This window comes from Balearica regulorum, chromosome 4 (assembly GCF_011004875.1).
Source record: "Balearica regulorum gibbericeps isolate bBalReg1 chromosome 4, bBalReg1.pri, whole genome shotgun sequence".
Lineage (NCBI taxonomy): Eukaryota > Metazoa > Chordata > Aves > Gruiformes > Gruidae > Balearica > Balearica regulorum.
This window is the reverse complement of record NC_046187.1, coordinates 46,485,885-46,507,266: the sequence shown is the minus strand read 5'-3', so window position 1 is coordinate 46,507,266 and position 21,382 is coordinate 46,485,885. Positions and strand designations below refer to the sequence as shown.

Below are 21,382 nucleotides of genomic sequence, written 5' to 3'. Positions count from 1 at the left end.
ATAATCTGCTATAAGTCCCTGTGCTTCAAGACATCTGGGATTGGGAAGAACCTTCTGTAATGAACAGAAACACTGTAATGAACGCTTAGACTGCTGTTGAGAGTGCCCTTGCACCTTCTTTGAAGCAGTGACTATGGTTGCTGATGACAGGATGCTGTGTCTGGAGTCTGGTTTGGTCTGCTCGTTCCTATAGAACTTTTTGAATTATCATGCGGAATATGAAATGCATGGTATTACCTCTGTAGTGTTGTGTAGCATTGTTCAAACCTGTCCCCATCACCAAGCATGAGAAGGCTTTTTAATCTGGTGAATTCTTACAGTTCTTCTTGATAGAAATTGTTTTCTATGGAAGTATGATTTTTTTCCATGCTTGTTATAATCTATGGGAGAGTAAAGGCACGGAAGCTTATTCGAGCTCTGATGAATACAGTAGTGCTGTGGACCACAGGATAGTGGGGTTGGAGCTTTCTTTAAACCACTTCTACTTGGGGAAAGAGGAGAGCATCTCTGTAGGATGATGTAACTATATAGAGGGGAAAGAGTAAGGGGGCAAAAGGCACATGAGAAAAATGATGGGAATAGATTAAGAGGAAGAATGAGAGTGTGAGTGCTTGAAGGGGAATGAGGAACGTGTTAAATCTGTTCCTCAGATTTTAAATTTTCAAATTAAAATATGAAGCTGAGCGAGAAAGGAAGAATGCAGTTCTGAACAAGTGAATGTAAATGAGAGAAAAGATTGAAGACAAGAGTTGAAGGACGATACAAAATGCAGGCTCAAAAAAGAAAAGATCACATGGAAAGGAAGGGAAATAAACCTAACCTTGCCGTTAGTGAAATATTAACCAGACAGGCAAGGAGAAGAAGTGGTTGTTGGAGGAAGGGGAAAGGGCAAAGGATTCATCTCACCCAACCACAGACATCTACAATGCAGTTGTTCAGTTGTTTGAAGGAGAGCTACCTGTCTAGAATTGTTTGTAGTCAATGGAGAGAAATAGGCTTTTTTAGGGTGCAGTTCAGTTGGCGTAGCTCAGGTGGCCACTTCAGGAGGTGGTGTGTTTTGCCCTGGAAGTGCTTTTCTCTTCACGGACTGCTAAGTGGATCTCTGTAGTGGCAGCATTTATAGCACAAGATGTCTGCATGTGAAGCCAGATAAGATGTATCCCCCCCAATAGGGGAGAAAAAACAAGTGTTGCGGAACAAACTCCCTTTTGTGTGGCTTTGCAGAAATGAGCGTGAAGAGTTATGAAGCAGCCCTGTAGGTCAGCACATAGGAATTTGTTCCCGTGTTGTATGACATAAAAGCACATCTGACCCAGCATCCATCTGGCCCAGTATCCTGTGTGCTAAGCGCTTGCGGAAGGAGTATAGGAAACTTGCTGTTCAAGCTCTGAAAGCCATTGGGCTCCCAGAGCTGGAGCTGCATCCCAAAACTATCATCTTTAATAGTCACCAGTGTACTATCTTCCATGAGTTTTTCTGATCCCTTTGGGAATCAGTTGATACTTCCACCACATAAGACATGCCCTGGTTTAACTGTGTGTTGTGTGTTAAAAAGTAATTTAACAAAGCACCTTCCTTTGGATTGCTTTAAATGTACTTCTCTGGCCTAAAGTTTCTAAATGAAAATACATTCAACTGTCTTCAATGCCACCCCTTCACATGGGTGTCCTGTATTTTTTTATCCCCGCTGGAGAGATGTCTACAGCTGATATATTCATGTGTCCATTTGCCCAGTGTATAAATCTGAGAGTTCCCTTTCCTTCACCATGCTAGTATTTTACTGCCTGAATTCTAAATCCCTTGAATTTGCTCTGTTCCTGTGGTTGTTTAGTTTCATCTCTAATTTTTCTAATCATAAAAGTGTCTGTGCTGCCAAAACTAGCCTTCGTTTGAATGTTTAGAAATGTGTAGCACTGCATGTTTTATCCATGTGTCAGCTTGGAAAGCTGCCAGGCTCATCGTCTGTGAAGGGGCATCTGAGTATTTCATATACTTAGGGCTGTATTCTGCTTTCGGTGACGCCAGTGGATATTTTCCTATTGACTTCAGTGACAGCAACACTGGGTTACAGAAGGAAGCAAAACACTTGCAGATGCTGGGACTGTGTTTTTAAATAAATGACTTAAAAGTCATCAGAAGATCCCTCAAGTCAATCAGTATTGGCATTTCCTGTTTGTTTTCCCTTCCAGGAGAAGAAGATTTTTCAGATTCCCTGGATGCATGCCGCAAGACATGGGTGGGATGTTGAAAAAGATGCTCCCTTATTTAGAAACTGGGCAATTCACACAGGTATTGGAACTCTCTTTCTGCAGGACAGATTTTCACATTGTTTTCCCTTTTAAAGTTACATTTTCCTTCTTTCTTGTCTTTGCTTTTACTAACACAGAGAATGAATTTCAGTTTCTAGATTTGTGGGAGACTAAATGCTTTTTTCAAGGTCTGTGATACTTTGCAGCTCTATTGAAGAACCATAACTCATTTGCATTGAGGAACACAGTAAAACTTAATTGATATAAATGTTAACAAGATTGGGTTCAGAATTGTCGACAGTAGAGCACGCTCAGCACTTTGTAGACTTGGGCCCTAAGGCTTTTTATGCCTTTCTATGGATTTGAGCCAGACTTAATAATCGTAAATGCTGTGCAAGCTTTTCCACATTGTTGTGGAGTCACATCTGATCTGCAGTGCCCTGGGTCTTTCTTGAGCAGAAACTGTTCATCATGTGTTCTAGAAATGTGCATGGGAATGAGATCACAACACTCTCTCTTGCAACCTCAGCTATTGTTTGAATGCTTGTCATGGGAACTGAAGGCTGATACCTTGAAGTTAATCTAGACTTATTAATTCGCCTTAGGTTTCCAATTACACGTCGCATGTACCTAACTTTCTTTTCTTGCTTAGGAAAATACCAGTCAGGAGTAGATAAACCTGATCCAAAGACATGGAAAGCAAACTTCCGTTGTGCTATGAACTCTCTGCCTGACATAGAAGAAGTGAAGGACAAAAGTATAAAGAAAGGAAACAATGCCTTCAGGGTGTATCGGATGCTGCCGTTATCTGAAAGACCTTCCAAAAAAGGTAGAGGAGAGACCTTGTCAACATGTAAATGGTGTTGGGGGCATTGTTATTATTTTAGGGCCTGCAAAATGTGCTGGTTCTGCTCTTCTACTCTTGGTGTGAAGCTGTATGTTTCTATCGAGATGTTCCCCAGAAGATAGGAACATCTATCTGTGTGAAAAATGAGCTACATTCAGTTAAGACTATAAGCTACTTAGAGAGAGGATCACCAAGATGTGATACCCCCAAACTGGTGATCTATGTAAATTGTGTTAGATCTGTTAAAGCTGATGGAGTCGTGTACAGATCCTAGTCTCAGGTGCCTCGCTTGTTTTAAGTTCTGGGGATGCAAGTAACTACTGTCAAATGGCCAGATTTTGATACAGGACAGTGATACAGCATAAACAGCAGAAGACTTGTGGAGTGATGAACACTCCTGGCTTGAATTAAAAAAAAAAAAGTTTCCCAAAGGAGGCATTAATGAGAGTGCTGAGTTAAAGCACAGGTTCAGGAAGTTGAGGATACTGCAGAGGAGAGCGTTTATACATTTACCTGTTGCACTACTTCTAAAATCACAGTCCCCTTGAGGTACCCTCGTGACTGAAGGCAGCATAAATCCATATCTGCTTATTCCCTACCTCTCACGAGAGAACTGGGTCTCCTTCAGTCAAAGATGATGATTAGGGTGATATAAGAGATCAATGCATTTAATTCAGTAGGGCTCATTCAGAATACAGTGGCAGACACTTTGCTATCTTTTTTCAACCAAGGGCAGAAATAAGCTGGCACTCTGTTGAGCTGAGTGGGAGTAGTACACTCTGCTCAGAACATTAAACTGTGAAACCACTTCATTAGTAACATAGCTACATTAGGCCATCAAAAACCAGCCCCCACAGCATGATAGCGGTGAAATGGGAAACTGTGTTTAAATCCCCAAATTTAGGGATTAGGTCTCTCATTTGGCAGGAGAGGACCAAACCACCAGCTCAATCTCATGAGTATTTGGTTTCTTAGGGAGTAGAAACATTGGCTTCCTTACGGCTTTGTTACTGGTGTATGGAATAGAACAATGGCTTCTTCAGTCCTCTGGTATCCTCTGGTGTCTAGGATTGTTGGATGAAAAGATAACCTGCAATCCAAATGCACAGCGTTCCTCTAAAATCCAGTTCACCTGTAGGTCAGTTTGCTATTTTCTTAAATTGAGAAGTAAAAGACACATAGACTCATAGAATGTCTTGGGTTGGAAGGGACCTCAAAGATCATCTATTTCCAACCCCCCTGCCATGGGCAGGGACACGCTCGACTAGACCACGTTGCCCAAAGCCCCATCCAACCTGGCCTTGAACACTTCCAGGGATGGGGCCTCCACAACCTCTCTGGGCAGCCCGTTCCAGTGCCTCACCATCCTTCACAGTAAAGAATTTCTTTCTAGATCTACCCTCTTTTAGTTTAAACCCATTACCCCTTGTCAAACATCTTCAGTTTAAGGTCGCTGCGATTGGAAATTAAAAACTCTGGCATTTTTGGGACAGAATCATACCACGGAAGGAAGATCAATCTGCAAAAAGTAGCACATTCACTTTGAAGCTGTTTCCGATCTCTCGTCTATGGTGTATTTTGTAATACCTTCAGGAGTATTTTCCTGAACCATAACTTGTCCCATTGTGGTCGATTCCTCTTGTAGCTGTAAGAACTCAAAAAGTTCATAATGAAAGCTGAGACTGGGGAGATGGGGGCTGTAGCAGGAGAGGATTCTGCAGCAAGTCCAGTTACTATAAAACTCTGACATCTTTTGGGCCCTGTATATATTCTCACATGCCTTTTCTACGTGGCACATGGCTAAATTCATGTGTGAGTGAGAGAAAAAGAATCTGGCTGCAAACATTTCTAATTCTCAGTGCTATCTTGTAGTAGAGGTGGGAGAAATTCCTGGGACACGTCTGTGCAAACAGTGGGGTAGAGCTGAGCTTGCACCAGCAAGTCTGAGATTCCACATCACAGTGTCATCAGGTCGGAGCAGGGGCAGCAATGCTGGGGTCTGCCAGGGCACATGAGATTTTGTGAGGGTCATATGCTGTGCAATTTTCTGGGTTCTCAAAGCCAGCGTGATTGCATAAACCACTTCTGCATGAATTATAATATATATTCCTCCCACACCCCCAGGTTGCAACTATTTACACAAATATTTGTTGAAGTTTATTGTGATCTCTCTTCACATGTTAAAATCAATGAACAATCTCCCTTTTTCTGTAGCTACAATGAGAGTGTCACACATGTGAGGAGACATATATTTTGATTTTTTTTTCCCTTTAAGAGTATTTTTCTCACCCTTCCTTCTCTTTTTTTAACAGGCTTTGTTTCTTAGTTTGTCACTCTTCCATATCTTTCACCTTGATTTTTTTGACTGCAATTGCTTTCCTCAGTCCTGTTGTGGTTCTTTTTTGTAGCCCTTTAAAAACAAAACACAAAGCCAAAGTGTTCAAGGTGAATTTTTGACTGCCCAGGCCTTAAAGGGGGGTTAAAATTAAGCAAAATGTGTTCTCCCTTTCCGAGGAGGTGCTGCCATTTTGAGGCACGTTTTGGGTCTATTTCTTAGTGAATACAGAAGGTGTGGAGGCTAACTCGTGGCACACAGGATTTTAAGAAATCTTCCTTCTGTTGTTGCAGGAAAAAAAACAAAGTCTGAGAAGGATGACAAATTCAAACAAATTAAGGTAAGAAGTGGCTGTTTAATACTGCGAGAGCTTGTGAAAACAATCTGTTCCAATTTTTTTTATACCCCAAATAGTATATTGTGGTGGATATTTGCAAATCTCTCATGCTTGTGGTTTCATTAAGTAGCTACAGTTACATTGGATGTTTGGGTTTTTTTAAAAAACGTGAAGGCTGTTAGAGCTGTGGCTGACGTCATTAGTTGACACAGCCCTTGTGTTGCAATGCCTGGAGGTTGGAAAACTGGCAGCCTCGGCAATACATTTGCCATTTGTTTGTCTGTGTAAGTAGAAATACAGTAATTATGGAAGGAATGCTTCTGAACAATAGAGCTACCTTTTGGAGCAATTAATTTATGTGTGTAAGGCATTGGAAATTCATTTTCATTTAGGCGAGGGGGAGCAATTTTGTCAGAGCTGCGCTTTCTGCTCATGGTTTGTAAGTCAAAAGACCTCAGTTGTAAGGCTCATCAGTCGCTGCCTGAGATTTCTGTCTATTCAGAGCGTGGACCCAAACTGCTTTCCCTACAAACCATGGTGTTTCCTAGCTCTCACACTTCTGCCAAGCACCTCTTCGAGATGGTCAGTATTACATACCAGCAGGGTTTGGTCTGCCTTTGATTTTTTCAAAAAGCAAATCGCAAAGGTTTGAGACTTTCAGCCTTCAGTAAAGTCGGTGTCCTTGGGTCGTCTGTAGCTGCAGTGCCTGCAGCAGAAGGGCAGCTTGGTCCCCTGCTGCTGACTTGTGAAGGGCTGTGCCACCCACGCCTGGGCACGGGTCCTGTACCCGCTGGCCAGGAGATGCTCTGTGCCAGGTGAACCTGGAGGCCTGGGAAAACTTCTCTGTTGAGATTGGGTTTGGAAGGCAGACGCTGTCCTGGCGGTGTGACTTGTGGAGTTAGATGTCATAATACTGTGATTTTTAAATTGTAAAGGAACCACTTCTTAACCATGCTACCTGGATCACACAATCATGTGTGCTTGTTATAACGTGACTGCGATGCTAGCCTGTGTTCACAGGGAACTCCTTTGGTCAGAGCAGTGTGTGGTGCCTCCCAAAGCTAGCAGCAGCACTTTGCCATTCCCCTCTTTCATAATATTAAATATCTGAAAAGCTGTAGAGGTGTTTGAACAATTTCATCCCCTCCATTAAGATTAATCTCACAAATAGTCATTGCTGAGGGAGTTCCAGTGATGCCTGAGAGATTAGTACATGTGGCATTAGGCGTAGGAGTAGGTGCCAGTGGGGCAATGCTTGCAGCTTTTGGGAGCGCTTTCCTCCAGCTTGCTTGCCCTGAGCTGCAGAGAAGCGTTGCCCAGCCTAACACAGGAGCAGTGAGCTGAGCTGGCCATGCCTCCAGCACGTACACCTACCAACGATACCTCCTGTGAGCATATGGCTCACCAGCCACCAGCTATGGCATGGCCGCTTAGCTCTTGTAAGCTTTGAGCTGGGGCCACGTGGTATTCCTGTCTGTTCCTCCTGATTCTGACAAATGCATACACGAGCTGGCCTCCAGATATGCCTGGATTTTAAAACAGATGCTCTTTCCATGCTCAGCTACTGCTCAACTGACTATTGAATCTTGAAGGCAGTAATAGTGGAGAAGGGTGGTGGATGAATTAATGCAAATACACATTTCTGAGCATTGAAAGCTGCTTAGAATTGCTTTGCTTGGTGATGTGCATTCCTGAGATCTGAGTTACATGTTTTGTGTTGAACACCTTGCAGTTACCCTGAAAACCTCTCTTTAGTTGAGGTCAGTGGGAGGCTGCTCCGTGATCTGCCTGGTAACTGCAATGGGGTAATTTCAGCAGAGGGAGAAGCTGAGGATCCAAGTGCAGATCTGTGAAGGGACTTCAGCGTAGCAAGAGTCTCGCGTTGAGCTCCCCAGTGTTGCCACTGCCGGACCCTGTGAGCACCCACGGCAACCGCTGGTGGGGGGGTGAAGAGCCTTGCTGAGCTTGAGCAGGGTGCTCAGGGACTTCCCTGCTTGTCCCTGTGGATGTGAGAGAGCTGGGCCTTACCAAATCCCTGCTCTGCATTAGGCAAGGTGGGCTGCGAGGAGGTCTCCCACCTTGCAGATAGATCTCTGACCACAGGACTTTGGGGCAAACAGGGTCTCTTCTTTAAAACATGAATTCTCAGCAATGGAAGGCATACGTGTCTAAGTAGCCCAGATAAAAATAGGCTCTTTCCTTGGAAACAAAATTAAGGGCTGAACTGCCTGCCTGAGGCTTAATTTCTACCTTATCCTAGATACATCCTTTTGACTATGCATGCAGCTCCCCGTTGAGACATTTTTTAAAATCTAAATGACACCCTTCCCCATGCATTTAGCTTAGGCCTCCATCAGATGTCTGGACACTGAAAATTTAGGTGATTTAACACGAACTGTGCCAGTGTCCAAGTCCTTTCGTTGATCTGACATCATCACCCGAGTTCCAGGATGCGTGTTTGTTTCTGCAGCTCGAAAGGGGTTAGTGAATAAATTTCCCCATAACCAAGCATCAGTAAAGCTGAGCAAGGTGCTGCATGTGCAGGGTTCCCTGCTGCTGTGTTTGCTGGGGTGTTGCACAACACCAGAGGCTCAGGGCTCCAGTGTGCAGCCCTAACCTGTCTCTGCAGTCAGTGATCTTCAGTGGTTCAATAGCAGCTAATTTTATCTTTTCCAGCTCTTTAATTCTTTGACCTGCAGGTTGACACAACCGCTGCAGCTCATCGAAGAACTAGTTGCTATTAGCACTAACTTTGCACTCTTGTGATGTGCAGAGGGGCCTTGGGGCAGGGTGCATGTTTGCATTATGGCCTTGCATCATGGCTGGGAAGGTGCAGACTTGTGAGCCATCAAAAAGATGGCTCTTTTTGAGTTACAGTACGTGGCATGCAGGAAAGACCTGTCACGCTATCTCCAGTTTTTTTGTCCCCATGATAAGTTCATACGGTTACTTAGTGCTGTGAAGGGCTGGCACCACAAATCTTGAGGCTCACCTTTGCCCTGCCCTTGCCAAAATGCTTTAGAGCTGTGAAAATGGGCATGGCGTGGCATCAGATCCAGCTGGCAGCTCTGCACCTCTCTGCGGGTGTCTCTGGGTCAGCAGTGAGGCAGAACTTCCCTTGCAGGGCTGGCACGGCCAGCCCAGAGTAAGAGCACGAGACTTCAGACTTTGTAACCGATAAGCCAGTAAGGGAGCCAATACCAGGGAGGAAGTTGGACCTGCAGCTAATCATTTAAATGTGTTTATAGCTTCTTAAAGAAATCCTGAGTTTGTGGAATTAAACTTTTTGTTGTCTATTCTGAAGGGAGTTTTTTAGATTCCCACTCGAATGTACCAGACCTACAGAGATGCGTCTTGTGGAAAGCTCAGTCTATGTAGAACAGGTGGTGTTTTCCCAACGCTGTTGCCCTGTGGTAATGTTTATGATGTGATCTAAAAGGCTGTATTTAGTGTAAACACTTTGGTTTGCTTTCAGGCTTGCTGCAGAGAAAAATTAAGGCTAGAATTTAGTAATTGCTGTACGGGAGCTAAGGCTTCCTTTCAGAGAGCACTGAGAGATACAGCATGGTTGGAAGGGAATGAGGATGAATATTAAATAGAGTATCATTTTTAAAGCACTCTTTCTTCCTTGTTTGTTCCAAATGTTAATCTCTTGTAGTTAATAGCACACTAATTTCTTGCTCTCTGAAGGCTCACTCTAAATCTGAAAATTAAAAATAGCTTTTGTTTAAAAGCAGAAGAGTTGGAAAAGGAGTAAAGTCTGGCTGCTCAGAGAACCAACATGTTCATTCTGAGACCGTGTCTAGTAGAGAGTAGGGGGTATATGGCAGGCAGAAGCGATATGATTTATTACGATCTCAGAACAGAGAGATGAACTGAGTCTAGGCTCCTAAAATAAATCAAAACTGACCCAAGTGTACTGTTTTCATTCTAGCAAGAGCCAGTTGAATCATCTTTTGGGATTAATGGGCTAAATGATGTCACTTCTGACTATTTCCTGCCCTCCAGTATAAAAAATGAAGTTGACAGTACAGTGAACTTTGTAGGTAAGTACTCCTATGCTTTTCTTACATGCTAAGCATACAGGTGACTTCCAAAACTCTTTGACTGCCAAACTCAGCTTCATGTCAGCATTTTGCACTTTGGAGAACACCACAGTTACAATCAGGTCAACACATTTTTCGCTACCCTAAGCCACGCGAGGTCCTGGTTGCAGGTCAGCCCCACCACCTTGCAGAGGCCGAGAGCAGCACTGGGGCAGCATGGTAGTTCCCCTGGGAGCAAAGCACTTACAGACATGCTCAGGTGGCTTTTCCTGACATGAACTTAGTCCACAGAGTAGTCCTCAGCTATGAAGAGACTGTAGCCAGTGTTATGTGGGAGTTAAACTGCAGTTGGATGACAGTTTCCCATTGCTCAAAGGAGAGGTTTGTATAGGGTACCATTTTATTGGGGAGTTTAAACCTGCAGACGAAATGGAGGAACCTGGTTCTGCTTACTGGCACCTCAGTAGCAGACTTAGTTCTTAACATCACTGAGCTAACATCAAGGATCAGTGAAGACTGCATTTAGAAACTGGTACATTAGGAATTAGCTGTCATCTCAGCATATGAATAATTGGTTCCCAATAGAATAATTGGGCTGTTTTTTGACAGCTCTTTTTTGGCTGAGTTTGTCACTGCAGGGAGGGCTCCTAGAAATGTGACCCATATATCATTTTCTCTAGAATTCCACTTATATATATGTTGGAAAAGCGTTTGAAAAACGTGTTAGTCTTCTGTTTGGGAGATGGCAGATTACGTGCAGTGACTATTTTTGATGCCCGTGTCTTAGGTTGTAGGGCTTTGCATAGTCATTCCCCTCAAGTATTTCTGTGGCTGAGGAGTTTGTGAATAGTTTTCCTCTCTTTATGGCAGTTTGTTTAATCAGCTATTGCTTTGCGAGAGTGTTAGAACATGATTGTTGCTCCTGCTATTACAGAGAGTTTTATAACTTGAAGGAGTAGCGTTATAGTGCTATTAGTGCTTCCTGTTAACTGACTGACTCATAAACAAATCTGAAACACACCAAGGCCAATATGCAGTCCTAGGGAAGAAGCTTCATACACTTTTGCTTTATTTTGCAGCTGTAAAGTCAAACAGAGATCAATTAACAGCAGTCTTTGGAACGTACTTCGTGTTCCCCAAAATCTACTAACATCAGAGAGAGTCATTTTGCTGCAAACATCTCAGTTTTCTACAGTACAGTGTATCCTGAACTCCTGTTTGATTTTATGATGAGATGAATGTATGTTGCACCTTAGAAGATCTCACTAATTTACAGGACAGGACCCATGGTGGCAACATCAACATCTAAGAATGGTCAAAGGTCTGTTGTGGAAACCAAGCAAGAGGTTCAGAGGAACAGAACTGAATTTGTACCATAAGGAGTTTCATTTTTCTCTGGACTCACAGAATCTATTTTCAGGGGTAGAACAGCAAGGCTTTGGGTGGGTTGCTGTCATCCAGTGTTGTTTAATTAATGGCTTGTGAAGTGTGCTGCTTATCCAGACTGGAGAGAGAAATCCTTATTCAGGACTGCAAGCAGGATTTTAATGTAAAGAGGGGGAAAAGGGTAAAATAGATCTGTGCTGCAGAAAGGAGGGAAGTCAGCTGGAGGGGAGGAAAGACAAACAGCACCTGCAGTGTTTCTTACATACGTGCAGCTCACGGGAACGTGGTGGCATATTGCCCAAGTGAGCAGTAATTTTTGCTGTGCAGGTTATCTCTTGGGATGGGTAAGAATTCATCAGGTACTGAGCAGAAAGATAAAACAGTGCAGATGGCCAGCTCGTACCCTGACGGGGTTGCACAATATTGGTTTCTCCCAGATAAAAATTAACTCTGTGTGTGTGTGCTCTTGCGCCCCCCCCCCCCCCCCCCAATAAAATGCAGGTTTTTTCAGAACCAGGAAAGGTGGAAATACAGCAGGAACAAAATTGTAATAATTGTAGCAATTCAACTTCTAAAAACACCACTATCCGCTATTTATGTAATTTTCTTTATGCTGGAATTGTCTTATAAAATATGCATCCAGCTTTGTGGGACTTTCCAGTGGCTACCTGGCACTTCACAAAGCAAAATTATATGCAGCTTTCCTCTGGGAGATTAACCTGTCACTTTTCTTTTCAAAAAATTCACATTCTACTCTTGTCTAAAGATAGAAGGCAGGAATGGATTGTGTGTGTATATAGATGTGCATTCATGTATATTTATCTTAGTTCATCCAGGAATAGATGCTATCTTTTGCCTTTTTAAAAATTAATAATTAGAGTACTTGGGTCACTTAACAGAAGAATTTCAAGATCTACTGTGTTTCATTGCCTAAATTTTTTTCCCATTGTGGGTCTAGAAAAAAATGTACTGTCTGAATTCCTAACAACACAGCACCATGTTTGTACAGAATTTGTATGAAGATTGTTCCTTTTGAAGCTTTATGTTCCAGAGAAAGAATACCTGTAGTCCTTCCCTTTCTCTTGGACAACTGTGGATTCAGGTTAGCCATCCTCTGAGACAGCTCCATCCCCATGTGCTCTTCAAATCTAGCTAGTGGCTTTCAGCTCCATGTTGGCTTAATGCAGTTGTCGTGTGTCCATAACTGCTGGGATCAATAGGGGAGTTGTACAAGACAGAGGGAATTGTCTCAGGCAGCTCCACAGAAGTGAGATTCTGGCTTTCACCATAGTTATGCTTTGCTCCGTATCTTCTTGATACCTCAGTTTATTCCCATTTCAAAACAGTTTTATGTAGCACAATTCATGTCTGCAAAGCATTTCAGGACACTTGCAAAGCATCCATGGTATCTTCACTTTGTAGAAATAAATAATATTCCTTTGGTATTAAATATCATGTGCCTGGGGGGGAATAGGAAAACCCTCTGTTAATAACTAAGCAGACTGTAGCTTTCAGTCACAGACCATGGGGATTACAGACTACAGGTACCACTGTGCTTTTCTGCATACCATCACTGGCATTGCAAGGATCAGTGAGAATAAGCATCTAATTGGAGGCAAAATTTTTCACAGATTTGTGTCGTGTATAAATCAGAGTCCCACCATGTTTTATATGACCATGTGGGCAGTTTTTTGCATGCCAGTTCTGGTCTTCTGGTGCATAATTTATATGAGAGCATCCAGAGGCTGTGGGATGTTGGCAGCTTGCTGGGTGAAGGTGCTTTCCCACATTAGGAGAGGTTGCTGTGGTCTGTATGTCCTGGTGAGACCATGTTTCTGAGTGGAGGAGGATTGTGGCTGTGGTCTTCCCTGGGACAGCCTCTGGACAGCTGGTATGTCATAGAGGGCTCAAGGACATTATGTTTGAGAGCCAGGGCATTTTCAGTCATCGCAAGTGGGGGAAAAAATGTCTCTGCGGGTGGTGGAAACTAAATAAATCACACAGGTTTCCTTTTAGAAGTCCCATTGAAAGCAGGTGGTGCGCATGGAAGAAAGTGCTGAGACAGTATTGAAGACTCACTCAATACCAAGCAGGCTCCAAGGACAGGCTCTTGGAGTTCCAGTGGGGTCAAGACGTTATGAGTAATCAATTTTTCATTTCTAACCCCAAGTTGTAGGACAGCCGCACCTTGATGGCAGCAATGAGGAGCAAGTGATAGTTGCCAATCCTCCTGATGTTTGCCAGGTAGTAGAGGTGACAACAGAAAGCGACGAACAGCCTCTCAGCATGAGCCAGCTGTACCCCCTACAGATCTCCCCTGTCTCGTCCTATGCAGGTAAGCATCCTGGCATTTCTTTACACTCCTTTTTTTAGAAATGTTTGGAAGACACTGGGGGAAAGGGGGCTTTTCCAGGGTAGCTGACAAAGATCCAGAAATGTCTGTTCGGCTGCCTTCTGCATTTTTAATGAAACTCAAAAACTCACAGTCCTCTATTCATTTCACCTTGGGAAACAACTTGGCAGATCTGAGGTTGGAAATGTAAGGTGCAGGTTTTAGCCTGTGACTAATGGAAAAAGAACCTTTTTAGATGTAATGCAGAGAGGTTTTTTTCATCTTTTATTAGAGGGGCATTTTCAGTGGTACAAATGATGTGCTGCAAATGAAGTGTGTCCTGCTTGCCCCGACTTACTAAAGATTAAAGATCTTCTCTTCTGTATGTTTCCTCAGAGCCTAGCACAGTGGGCACAGAGTGCTAAGGGCTGTACTAATGCTATATAATGCTGACATGGAGCTGGGGGCCCTGAGGGAGTGGATCTGTCTTGTTACAAACAGTGTGCAGACTAGAACAGCCATGTAGCAACTGATAACAAGTGGTCATGCAAGCAGCAGAGTTACGGACCTCTGGCTTCCAGTGTTTGCCTCCCATCTGGATTCTCTGATATCTAAAAAGGGATGAGTCAGGGTGCTAATGGTTTCTCTTTCTTGTCTGGCGCCTTATTTTCATAAAACTGGTAAGAAGTTAAGAGTCTTTGGCACTCGTTTATCCCTTATCCAAGTCTGACAGTGTGTTCAGAAGTTGTTAGGGGAGAACAGACACAAATGCACATGTGGGCACGCTATATAGAGTCCTTGTAGTCATATAAGCCTTATTTCCCTAGGAAGCAGGGCAAAGCCACATTTGAAAGTGGAAAAAGTTTCAGATCCAACCTATCCTTCCTTTTTTAACATGTTGCTAACTTGCAAGCCTCAGGAGACTGGGTAGAACCACAAATGTGATCTTTTTAGGCAAACTTAAGTATTAATTGTTCACCGTGCAATTTATTATTTTACATATGGTTTTGCCTTTTACTCATTAGGCTGAAATTACTTCCAGACACATTTTTATAAAATACGTATTTAGCAATTTTTATCTTTGGGTCCGGGTGAATAATGTGATGTTCTTTTGAATAGCCTCCAATGTTAGTCTCACACATGTTGATTAAACAATTATGTTTCCCAATGTGTTTAGTCTGTAATGGCCAAAGCATTTAGAAAGGCTTTGCAAAGTGTAAGGCAGGGGGATGAGGGTGCTTTAACTTATTAACAGCTGAGAGACAGGGCCTTTGAAACATTTTTCCTGTTTCCATATGCTTCTTGCAAAACTTTTCCAGTCTGTGTGAACACGACAATGATGCTTCCCTTTAACCTCAGCTGCAGAATCTAAGTTCTTGGAATCCAAACAAAAGTCACTGTCTTGGTCTGGAAGTCATGGTGGTTGCTTGGGCTGGGATGATAGAGAGGGGTGGTCTGGTGACAGGAGGACCACCCTGACATGAGCAAGTCATGAGCTACCTCCCCTAAAGTCAATGCAGCAAGCCTGCATAAGGAAAGTGAGGCATGACTGAATTACTTCTGCTATCCCCTTACGTTGTCTTAGTATCCGGTGGCCTTCAGCTGTCCTAACTCATACCGGGACCTGCTAGCCCATAACTCAGATAACATAGAGATGATTTCATGCCACTGACATGCTTTTGAATGCATCTCAAGGCAGCTCTTGATGATCTTGGTTACTCTAGCTGGAGGCCAATAAGAAGTGGAGTACTGCAAGGGTCTGTCCTGGGACAAGTCCTATTTAATATATCAACGAGCAGAAGAGATGTTGGAGTACACACTTGTGAAGTTTGCAAGTGACACTGAATAGGGGACACCGGTCGATATCCTTGAGGGCAGGGCCACCATCCAGAGAGACCTGGAGAAACTGCAGGAAAATGCCAGCAGAAACCGTACAAAATTCAGGAAGGAAAGATGCCAAGTCCTGTGCCTGGGGAGGAGGAGCCCTTTGCAGCGATACAGGCTGGGGCTGATGGGATGGGGAGCAGCTCTGCAGAAATGCAGGTGGGCAGTGAGCCGAACATGAGACAGCAGAGCACCCTGGCCACAGAGAAGGCCACCAGCTTTCAGGAGCATGGCCAGTAGATCTAAGGAAGTCGTTATCCCTCTCTACTCAGCACTAGTTACAGTACTTCTGGAGTATTGGGTCCAGTCTTGAGCCCCTCAGTCCAAGAAAGATACAAACAGGAGCAAGTGCAGGGAAGGGCTACCAGGATGATCAAGGGCACTCACTCTGTGACGAGATACTGAGGGACTGGGGTTTCGTCAGCCTGGAGAAGAGATGGTTTTGAGGACCTCACAGCAGCCTGCCCTTACCTGCAGGGATGCTGTTGAGAAGACAGAGCTAGTCTTTTCAGAGAGATGCATGGTGGGAGGATGAGAAACAGCAGGCGTAAATTGAAACAAGAGAACTTGGTCCAGCTGGATGTAAGAAAAAATGTCACCTTTTTCACCACAAGGACAGTCAGGCAGTGGAGCAGGATACCCAGAAAGGTTGTGCTGCCTCCATCCTCAGAGGTTTTCAAGACCTGACTGGATAAGGCCCCGAGCAACCTGATCCAGTCCTGTAGCTGGCCCTGCTTTGAGCCGGAGGTTGGGCTGTAGGCCTCCTGAGGTCCCTTCCAGCCAGAATGAATCTCCTTTTTTTTAAAGCATGCCTTTGCCCTTGAGGCAGGAATTGAGGACAGGGGTCTGTGGTTTGTTAGAACCATGAAACTTGTAGGACACTCTTGTGACTATTTCTGGCTTTGTCTTGCTCCACACAAACCCATACAGGAGAACCACAGGAGCCCTGTCCCTGTGCTCGTGGGTTTGCTGGGTAGAGCTGCTTGCTCTCTCAGGTCTACTGCTGAATGGCAGGAAAGAGTATAACCATAACAGCTGTGCAGGAACAGTTAGTTTAGCTCTTCTGAAACAACAACAACAACAAAAAAAGTGGCCTGAGGTATCAGCTGTCCTACATAAATCTGGTTTATTTCAAAAACACCTCTAGTTCCTTTCTGAGGTTACTCAGGCAAATGATATGAGTGGCCCTTGTGAGTTTTCTCATATTTCCATTGACGTCTGTGAAATCCATTTTTTTTAGTACTGAGGCTGTTGTCAACCTCCTCTTGTGTTCGACACAGATTCAAATAACCTCTTGATTGAAATAACCTCTCTAACTTTCCATGCCTGAGTGGCTAGCTTCCCTGGCTTTGCTAACTATAGTGCTATCTCTTGCTCAGCATTTTGTTCTGTATAAACACCAAGGATGGATTCCTTTTCAGCTGCATCACTCTTTTTTTGTTGCCACATAATTCTTCATGTCAAGGAATATCTGTTTCTTGTCTCTGTGTGGATTCCTCCTATTGATTCTGTCTCCAGGGCCATTTCTCCTTTGCACAGATTAATTTCTGCCTCTCCCCACTTCAGTATGGCTTAATTAGCCAGCTTAATCGTGTTGGCACATCTCTCTTTACCTGGGCCAGTGAATGAGAAGCTCTGCAGAGTGTTTAACTTCACAGGGCTTCACAGTTAGATAGAACCTTTTGGACTGCTCCTCTGCTTAATGCACGCTGCAGCGGAGGCTCTGGAGTGTAGGGGAAGTCCTGGCTTTGGAGGTAGTAGTCCTGAATAGCTGAAGAGGGGTCTTCAGGGTCATCCCATCTTGGATGTATCTGGGGCATGGCACTCTCAACCAGCCCATGGGCCAGGAGCCTGACTCTCAGATGCTGGGACACCTGCATTCAGACACACGTGCTTGAAAATACAGTCAAAATTCCTGGATTTCAGGCTCTTCTGCAAGAGAGGGGTGCAGTTGCAGGAAGACAGCCATCCTGCTAGAGCTGTGTCCCTGTGTTTGCACTCTGATTGAAGCGATGAGGGTGAGGGAGGCCATGTGTGGCGGGAGGAGGTGATGGGGCTGGAGATAGTCATATTTCTACGTGCTTGAGTGGTGGGTGAAGGGTTGAGAAATAGGCGGGGGGGGGGGGATGTTGAGCACCAGTGGCAAAAGCGAAACGAGAGCAGAGTATAAACAGTAATAAAGCGCCAGAAGTGACAACAAGCCCTTGAGGCGGCAGGCTGAGATAACAGTTCCTGAAACAAACACACACTTATCTCTTCTGGGGTGGAGTTGCTGGTTTTGCAGGGAGATAAAAATAAGGCTTTGGACAGAACTTTGCCAGGCCTGGAGCTGCCAAGAGAGGGCAAGGGAGAGGGGGCATCCCCCACTTGCAGGAGGCTCTACCCTCTGCCCAGAGAGCACAAATCTACTTCTTCCTTCTCCGTTGCTGTCTTTTCCAGGGTATAGCCGTGTTAATTGTGATAACCATGTGAATTTACCACAGTTGTTCAATGCAGCTATGCTGTCTAGCCCTTGGATGGCTGTTGCTGTGGCAGGGGGTCCATGCTTCTCCGTTGTTTTGTGGTAGTTTAGCTTGACTCTGCTTCCACTTGTTGGAAGTCCATCAGGCCTCTTGAGCTGGATTTTGCTACTGTACATGGATTAGGGTGAGTTTCATTTCTGTTTCTGTTTTGTTTGACAGAAAGTGAAACGACTGACAGCGTTCCAAGTGATGAAGAAAATGCAGAGGTAAGTGTTTTCTGGATTTTTAGTGCTTTGGAGCAAGGTCTCAAGAACAATGTCCTGAGGTATTCTTTCTCCTTCTCCATTTGTAACTCTCTCTACCAGTGGAGTTTAATAGTAGCTGGGGGAGAAAAACAAACAAGGAAGGTTCTAGGGAGACAGATACTTGGATGATTGTCTAGCAGAATGGATATCTCTACAAGTTCTTTCCTCTTCATCTGTCCAAACTATGGTGAGATTAATTTGCATGATAAGATATTCCGGAGAGCCATCAGCAGTGCCAGCTAGTTTGTTAATACGATACATTGACATTGCTGGGTAGTGAGTATTTTATCTTGGTTCAAAGCATGCTTGCTTTGTTTTCTGTAAATGGCACCTGAATTCATACAATTGAAGGAAATACTTGCACCTATGATAGAAACGCAACTTGAATGTTTGAGGTATGCGAGACAAAAAGCTTTCCTGAGCAGTCAGTGGGTATTGCTGGGTGAAAGGAATCCGTGGAGAAAATAACCACCCTGTGAATGTTTCCTGAGCTGCGCCTATGCAAAACCAGCACTTGTCTTTGCTTTTGGGGCTGCCATCAAGTGCCCAGACCTACTGATCTCCACAAGTACTTGGAGGCCAGGGGAAGCTCACTGAGGGCACTTTGATGCCCTGTGCTCCAGCGGCATTTTTGCGGAAGGTCTCTTGCAAATCTCTCTCCTGCTGTGCCCCGCAGAAGGCCCTCTGAATCCTCCTCCTTGGAGAACAGCAGGGTGTGCAGCTGTATAACGGCACTACTCACCCTCTTGGTTTAGTCTCTCGTGCCTTAGTTAGGGTGGAGCCCCTATGTAGATTGCCAGCAATGACTCCCCAAACCTCTTTGGACAGAACATGCCATTGCGACATGTGTGATGGGGAAAGGACTGGATGCTCATCTTTCCTTGGCGAACCTCCTCCCTTTGATGCGGGACACACCATCAAGTGACAGTGGTTTTCCCAACAGCCTCACCTGTGTTGATGGTTTGGGTGATGCTGTTTGAGAGGTGTTGGGTCTCTGCGCCTGCTTGGAGGATAGTCTCTCTTGGTAATGGAAGAGACGCTTCCATGTGAAATTCTGCGTGTGGTGCTCTGTGTCCATTTTTGTCTCTGGCATACTGGGAATAAGGCCTTTATTTTCCATCAGAAGGATGGGCAGAGCCTCTTGAGTGCTGGAGAGCCACCAAGGTTTAGACGCGTGACTTCAGAAAGGGAGAAGTGGCTGAGAGCAAAGACATTCAAAGCCAGCAGCTAGAGGCTCAGGCTTTTAGAGATGGAGTCACTCCTGTGCAATTTGCGGATGTTTGTCTTCATCTTGTTACTTGGAGCACTTTGCAAAGCTGCATTCGCTCATACAGTCTTTCCTCCTTTTTTAGGGACGACTTCATTGGCAGAAGAAAAACATTGAAGGCAAACAGTATCTCAGCAATCTGGGAATGAGGAACACTTCTCATATGCTTCCCAGCATGGCAACTTTTGTAGCCAACAAGCCTGACCTCCAAGTCACCATCAAAGAAGAAAGCTGCCCACTGCCTTACAACAGCTCGTGGCCCCCTTTCACAGACATCCCTCTGCCACAAGTAGTGTCCACAGCCTCCACAAGCAGCAGCCGGCCAGACCGCGAGACACGGGCCAGCGTCATCAAGAAAACGTCAGACATCACCCAGTCGAGAGTCAAGAGCTGCTAAGCCTTTGACGGTGTGGTTTTTTAGCTTTGTTTTGTTTGGTTTTGTATTTTACGTTTCTCTAGGAGAGGTTCATCCCTTGACGCACACAAGACAAATCTAAGGTAAAGCCTTGGCGATATAAAACATTGCTGTGTCCGACTCCAGTGCCGGAGTGTTTTTAACTCAGGACTCCAGCTGTCAGTATGTACACCTGAACCCGGGCGGATTTTCAAGGTTGCTGCAAAGGAAAACAACCCAAGAACTTTGGCCCACTTGCAGGTTCCACTGTTTCATGAGGACCAACCGACCACAACGGAAGTGGTGCTGCTGCGCTTCTTGCTGTCAAGGCTGTGATGGAACTGAAAGCCTCAGAATGGAAGAGAAAATGTGAACTAGCTGGAATATTTTTAAATAAAGAAAAATCTATTGTGAATATTGTACATAGTGCAGTACTAGCAACGTTGCAGTCTGCTTCTGCACCTTATTAAGAAAGCACTTACGAAAGGCCTTTTATTACCTTGCTCTACTTAATGGCACATTGAAGGTCCCTCCCCACCTGTATTCTTTTCCAAGGCTATTCTTGCTAAAGTGTCTTTAAAGAATAGAGGAAAGGAAAGGAAGTTAAAACTTCCCATGTGGATTTCATACGTTTTAAGACTGCTTTTCTCATGTTTGTTTCTAATCTGCTATGCTTGAATGCCGCGTGGTACAATAGGAAAAAAAAGAAACCTATTACAGAGATATTATGCAAATTCCCAGATTTAAAAAAGAAGAAGAAAAATACTCTAATTCTAACCAGAGCAAGCTTTTTTATTTTTTATACAGGGGAATATTTTATTCAAAGTAAAATTCTAAAGTGAATATAATTTTTTTTAATCTTTTCTACAGCAAATTTATAATTTTAAGATTCAGTCCTTGGTTATCAGCAGTTATTACATCCTTGTGGCACATTTTTTTTTTAATTTTGTAAAGGTGAAATAGCTTTTATGAGCTCATGTAGCAATCAGATTATCCTGTGGATTGATAATAAATATGGTATATAGTTAAATTTTTAATAATCCTCTTGTTTGTCTCTCTATTTTAATCTTTCAGAAGCCCCAGATGGCATGGGTTTGATAGGTGAACGTGACCTCTCAGAGTGAGCAATTAGCATGAGCTGCCTTTACAGTTTCTGGAGTGCCCATCTAACAGGATGGGAGGTACTGCGCTTGAGGCAGCTCAAGGTGGAAAGAGGAACTAGAGCTTAAAGGTGGCGTACTCAAGTTTGGCCTCACGTGCAGAGGTTGGGAGTTGGGGCACCTCTTCTGCTGTTATTCCGTGGTTGGGCTTTGAGCAAGGCACCTCATGGAAGGGATCTTGTGAAAGTCCAATCCCTGCCCAACACAGGCTCAGCTGTGCTTGCTGCATTCCTGGTAGATCTCTGTTTAGCTTGCTCGCAGTTTCCTTGTCAGGAAAAATCTCTTTTTGCAGAGTTTCAAGCAATAATTCCTTACTAGTGGAATGAATCAGAAGTCAAATAAACATTCCCCGAGGCTTTCAACATCTACCACGTGATG

The 21,382-nt window shown here is 44.1% G+C and overlaps 1 protein-coding gene across 6 annotated transcripts in view; it reads left to right on the top strand.

Annotated features, from left to right (window-relative positions):
* Positions 1-20,884, top strand: part of IRF2 (interferon regulatory factor 2) — a 44,102-nt gene extending 23,218 nt beyond the window's left edge. For all 6 annotated transcript variants that reach the window (XM_075751958.1, XM_075751959.1, XM_075751956.1 and 3 more), the window contains 7 exons: positions 2,190-2,289; positions 2,902-3,078; positions 5,725-5,771; positions 9,703-9,814; positions 13,371-13,535; positions 18,098-18,144; positions 19,536-20,884. In XM_075751958.1, the coding sequence (XP_075608073.1) occupies positions 2,190-2,289; positions 2,902-3,078; positions 5,725-5,771; positions 9,703-9,814; positions 13,371-13,535; positions 18,098-18,144; positions 19,536-19,847 (960 nt within the window). In that variant the 3' untranslated portion in view covers positions 19,848-20,884. The remainder of the gene's footprint in view (positions 1-2,189; positions 2,290-2,901; positions 3,079-5,724; positions 5,772-9,702; positions 9,815-13,370; positions 13,536-18,097; positions 18,145-19,535) is intronic.
* The last annotated feature ends 498 nt before the right edge of the window (positions 20,885-21,382 follow it).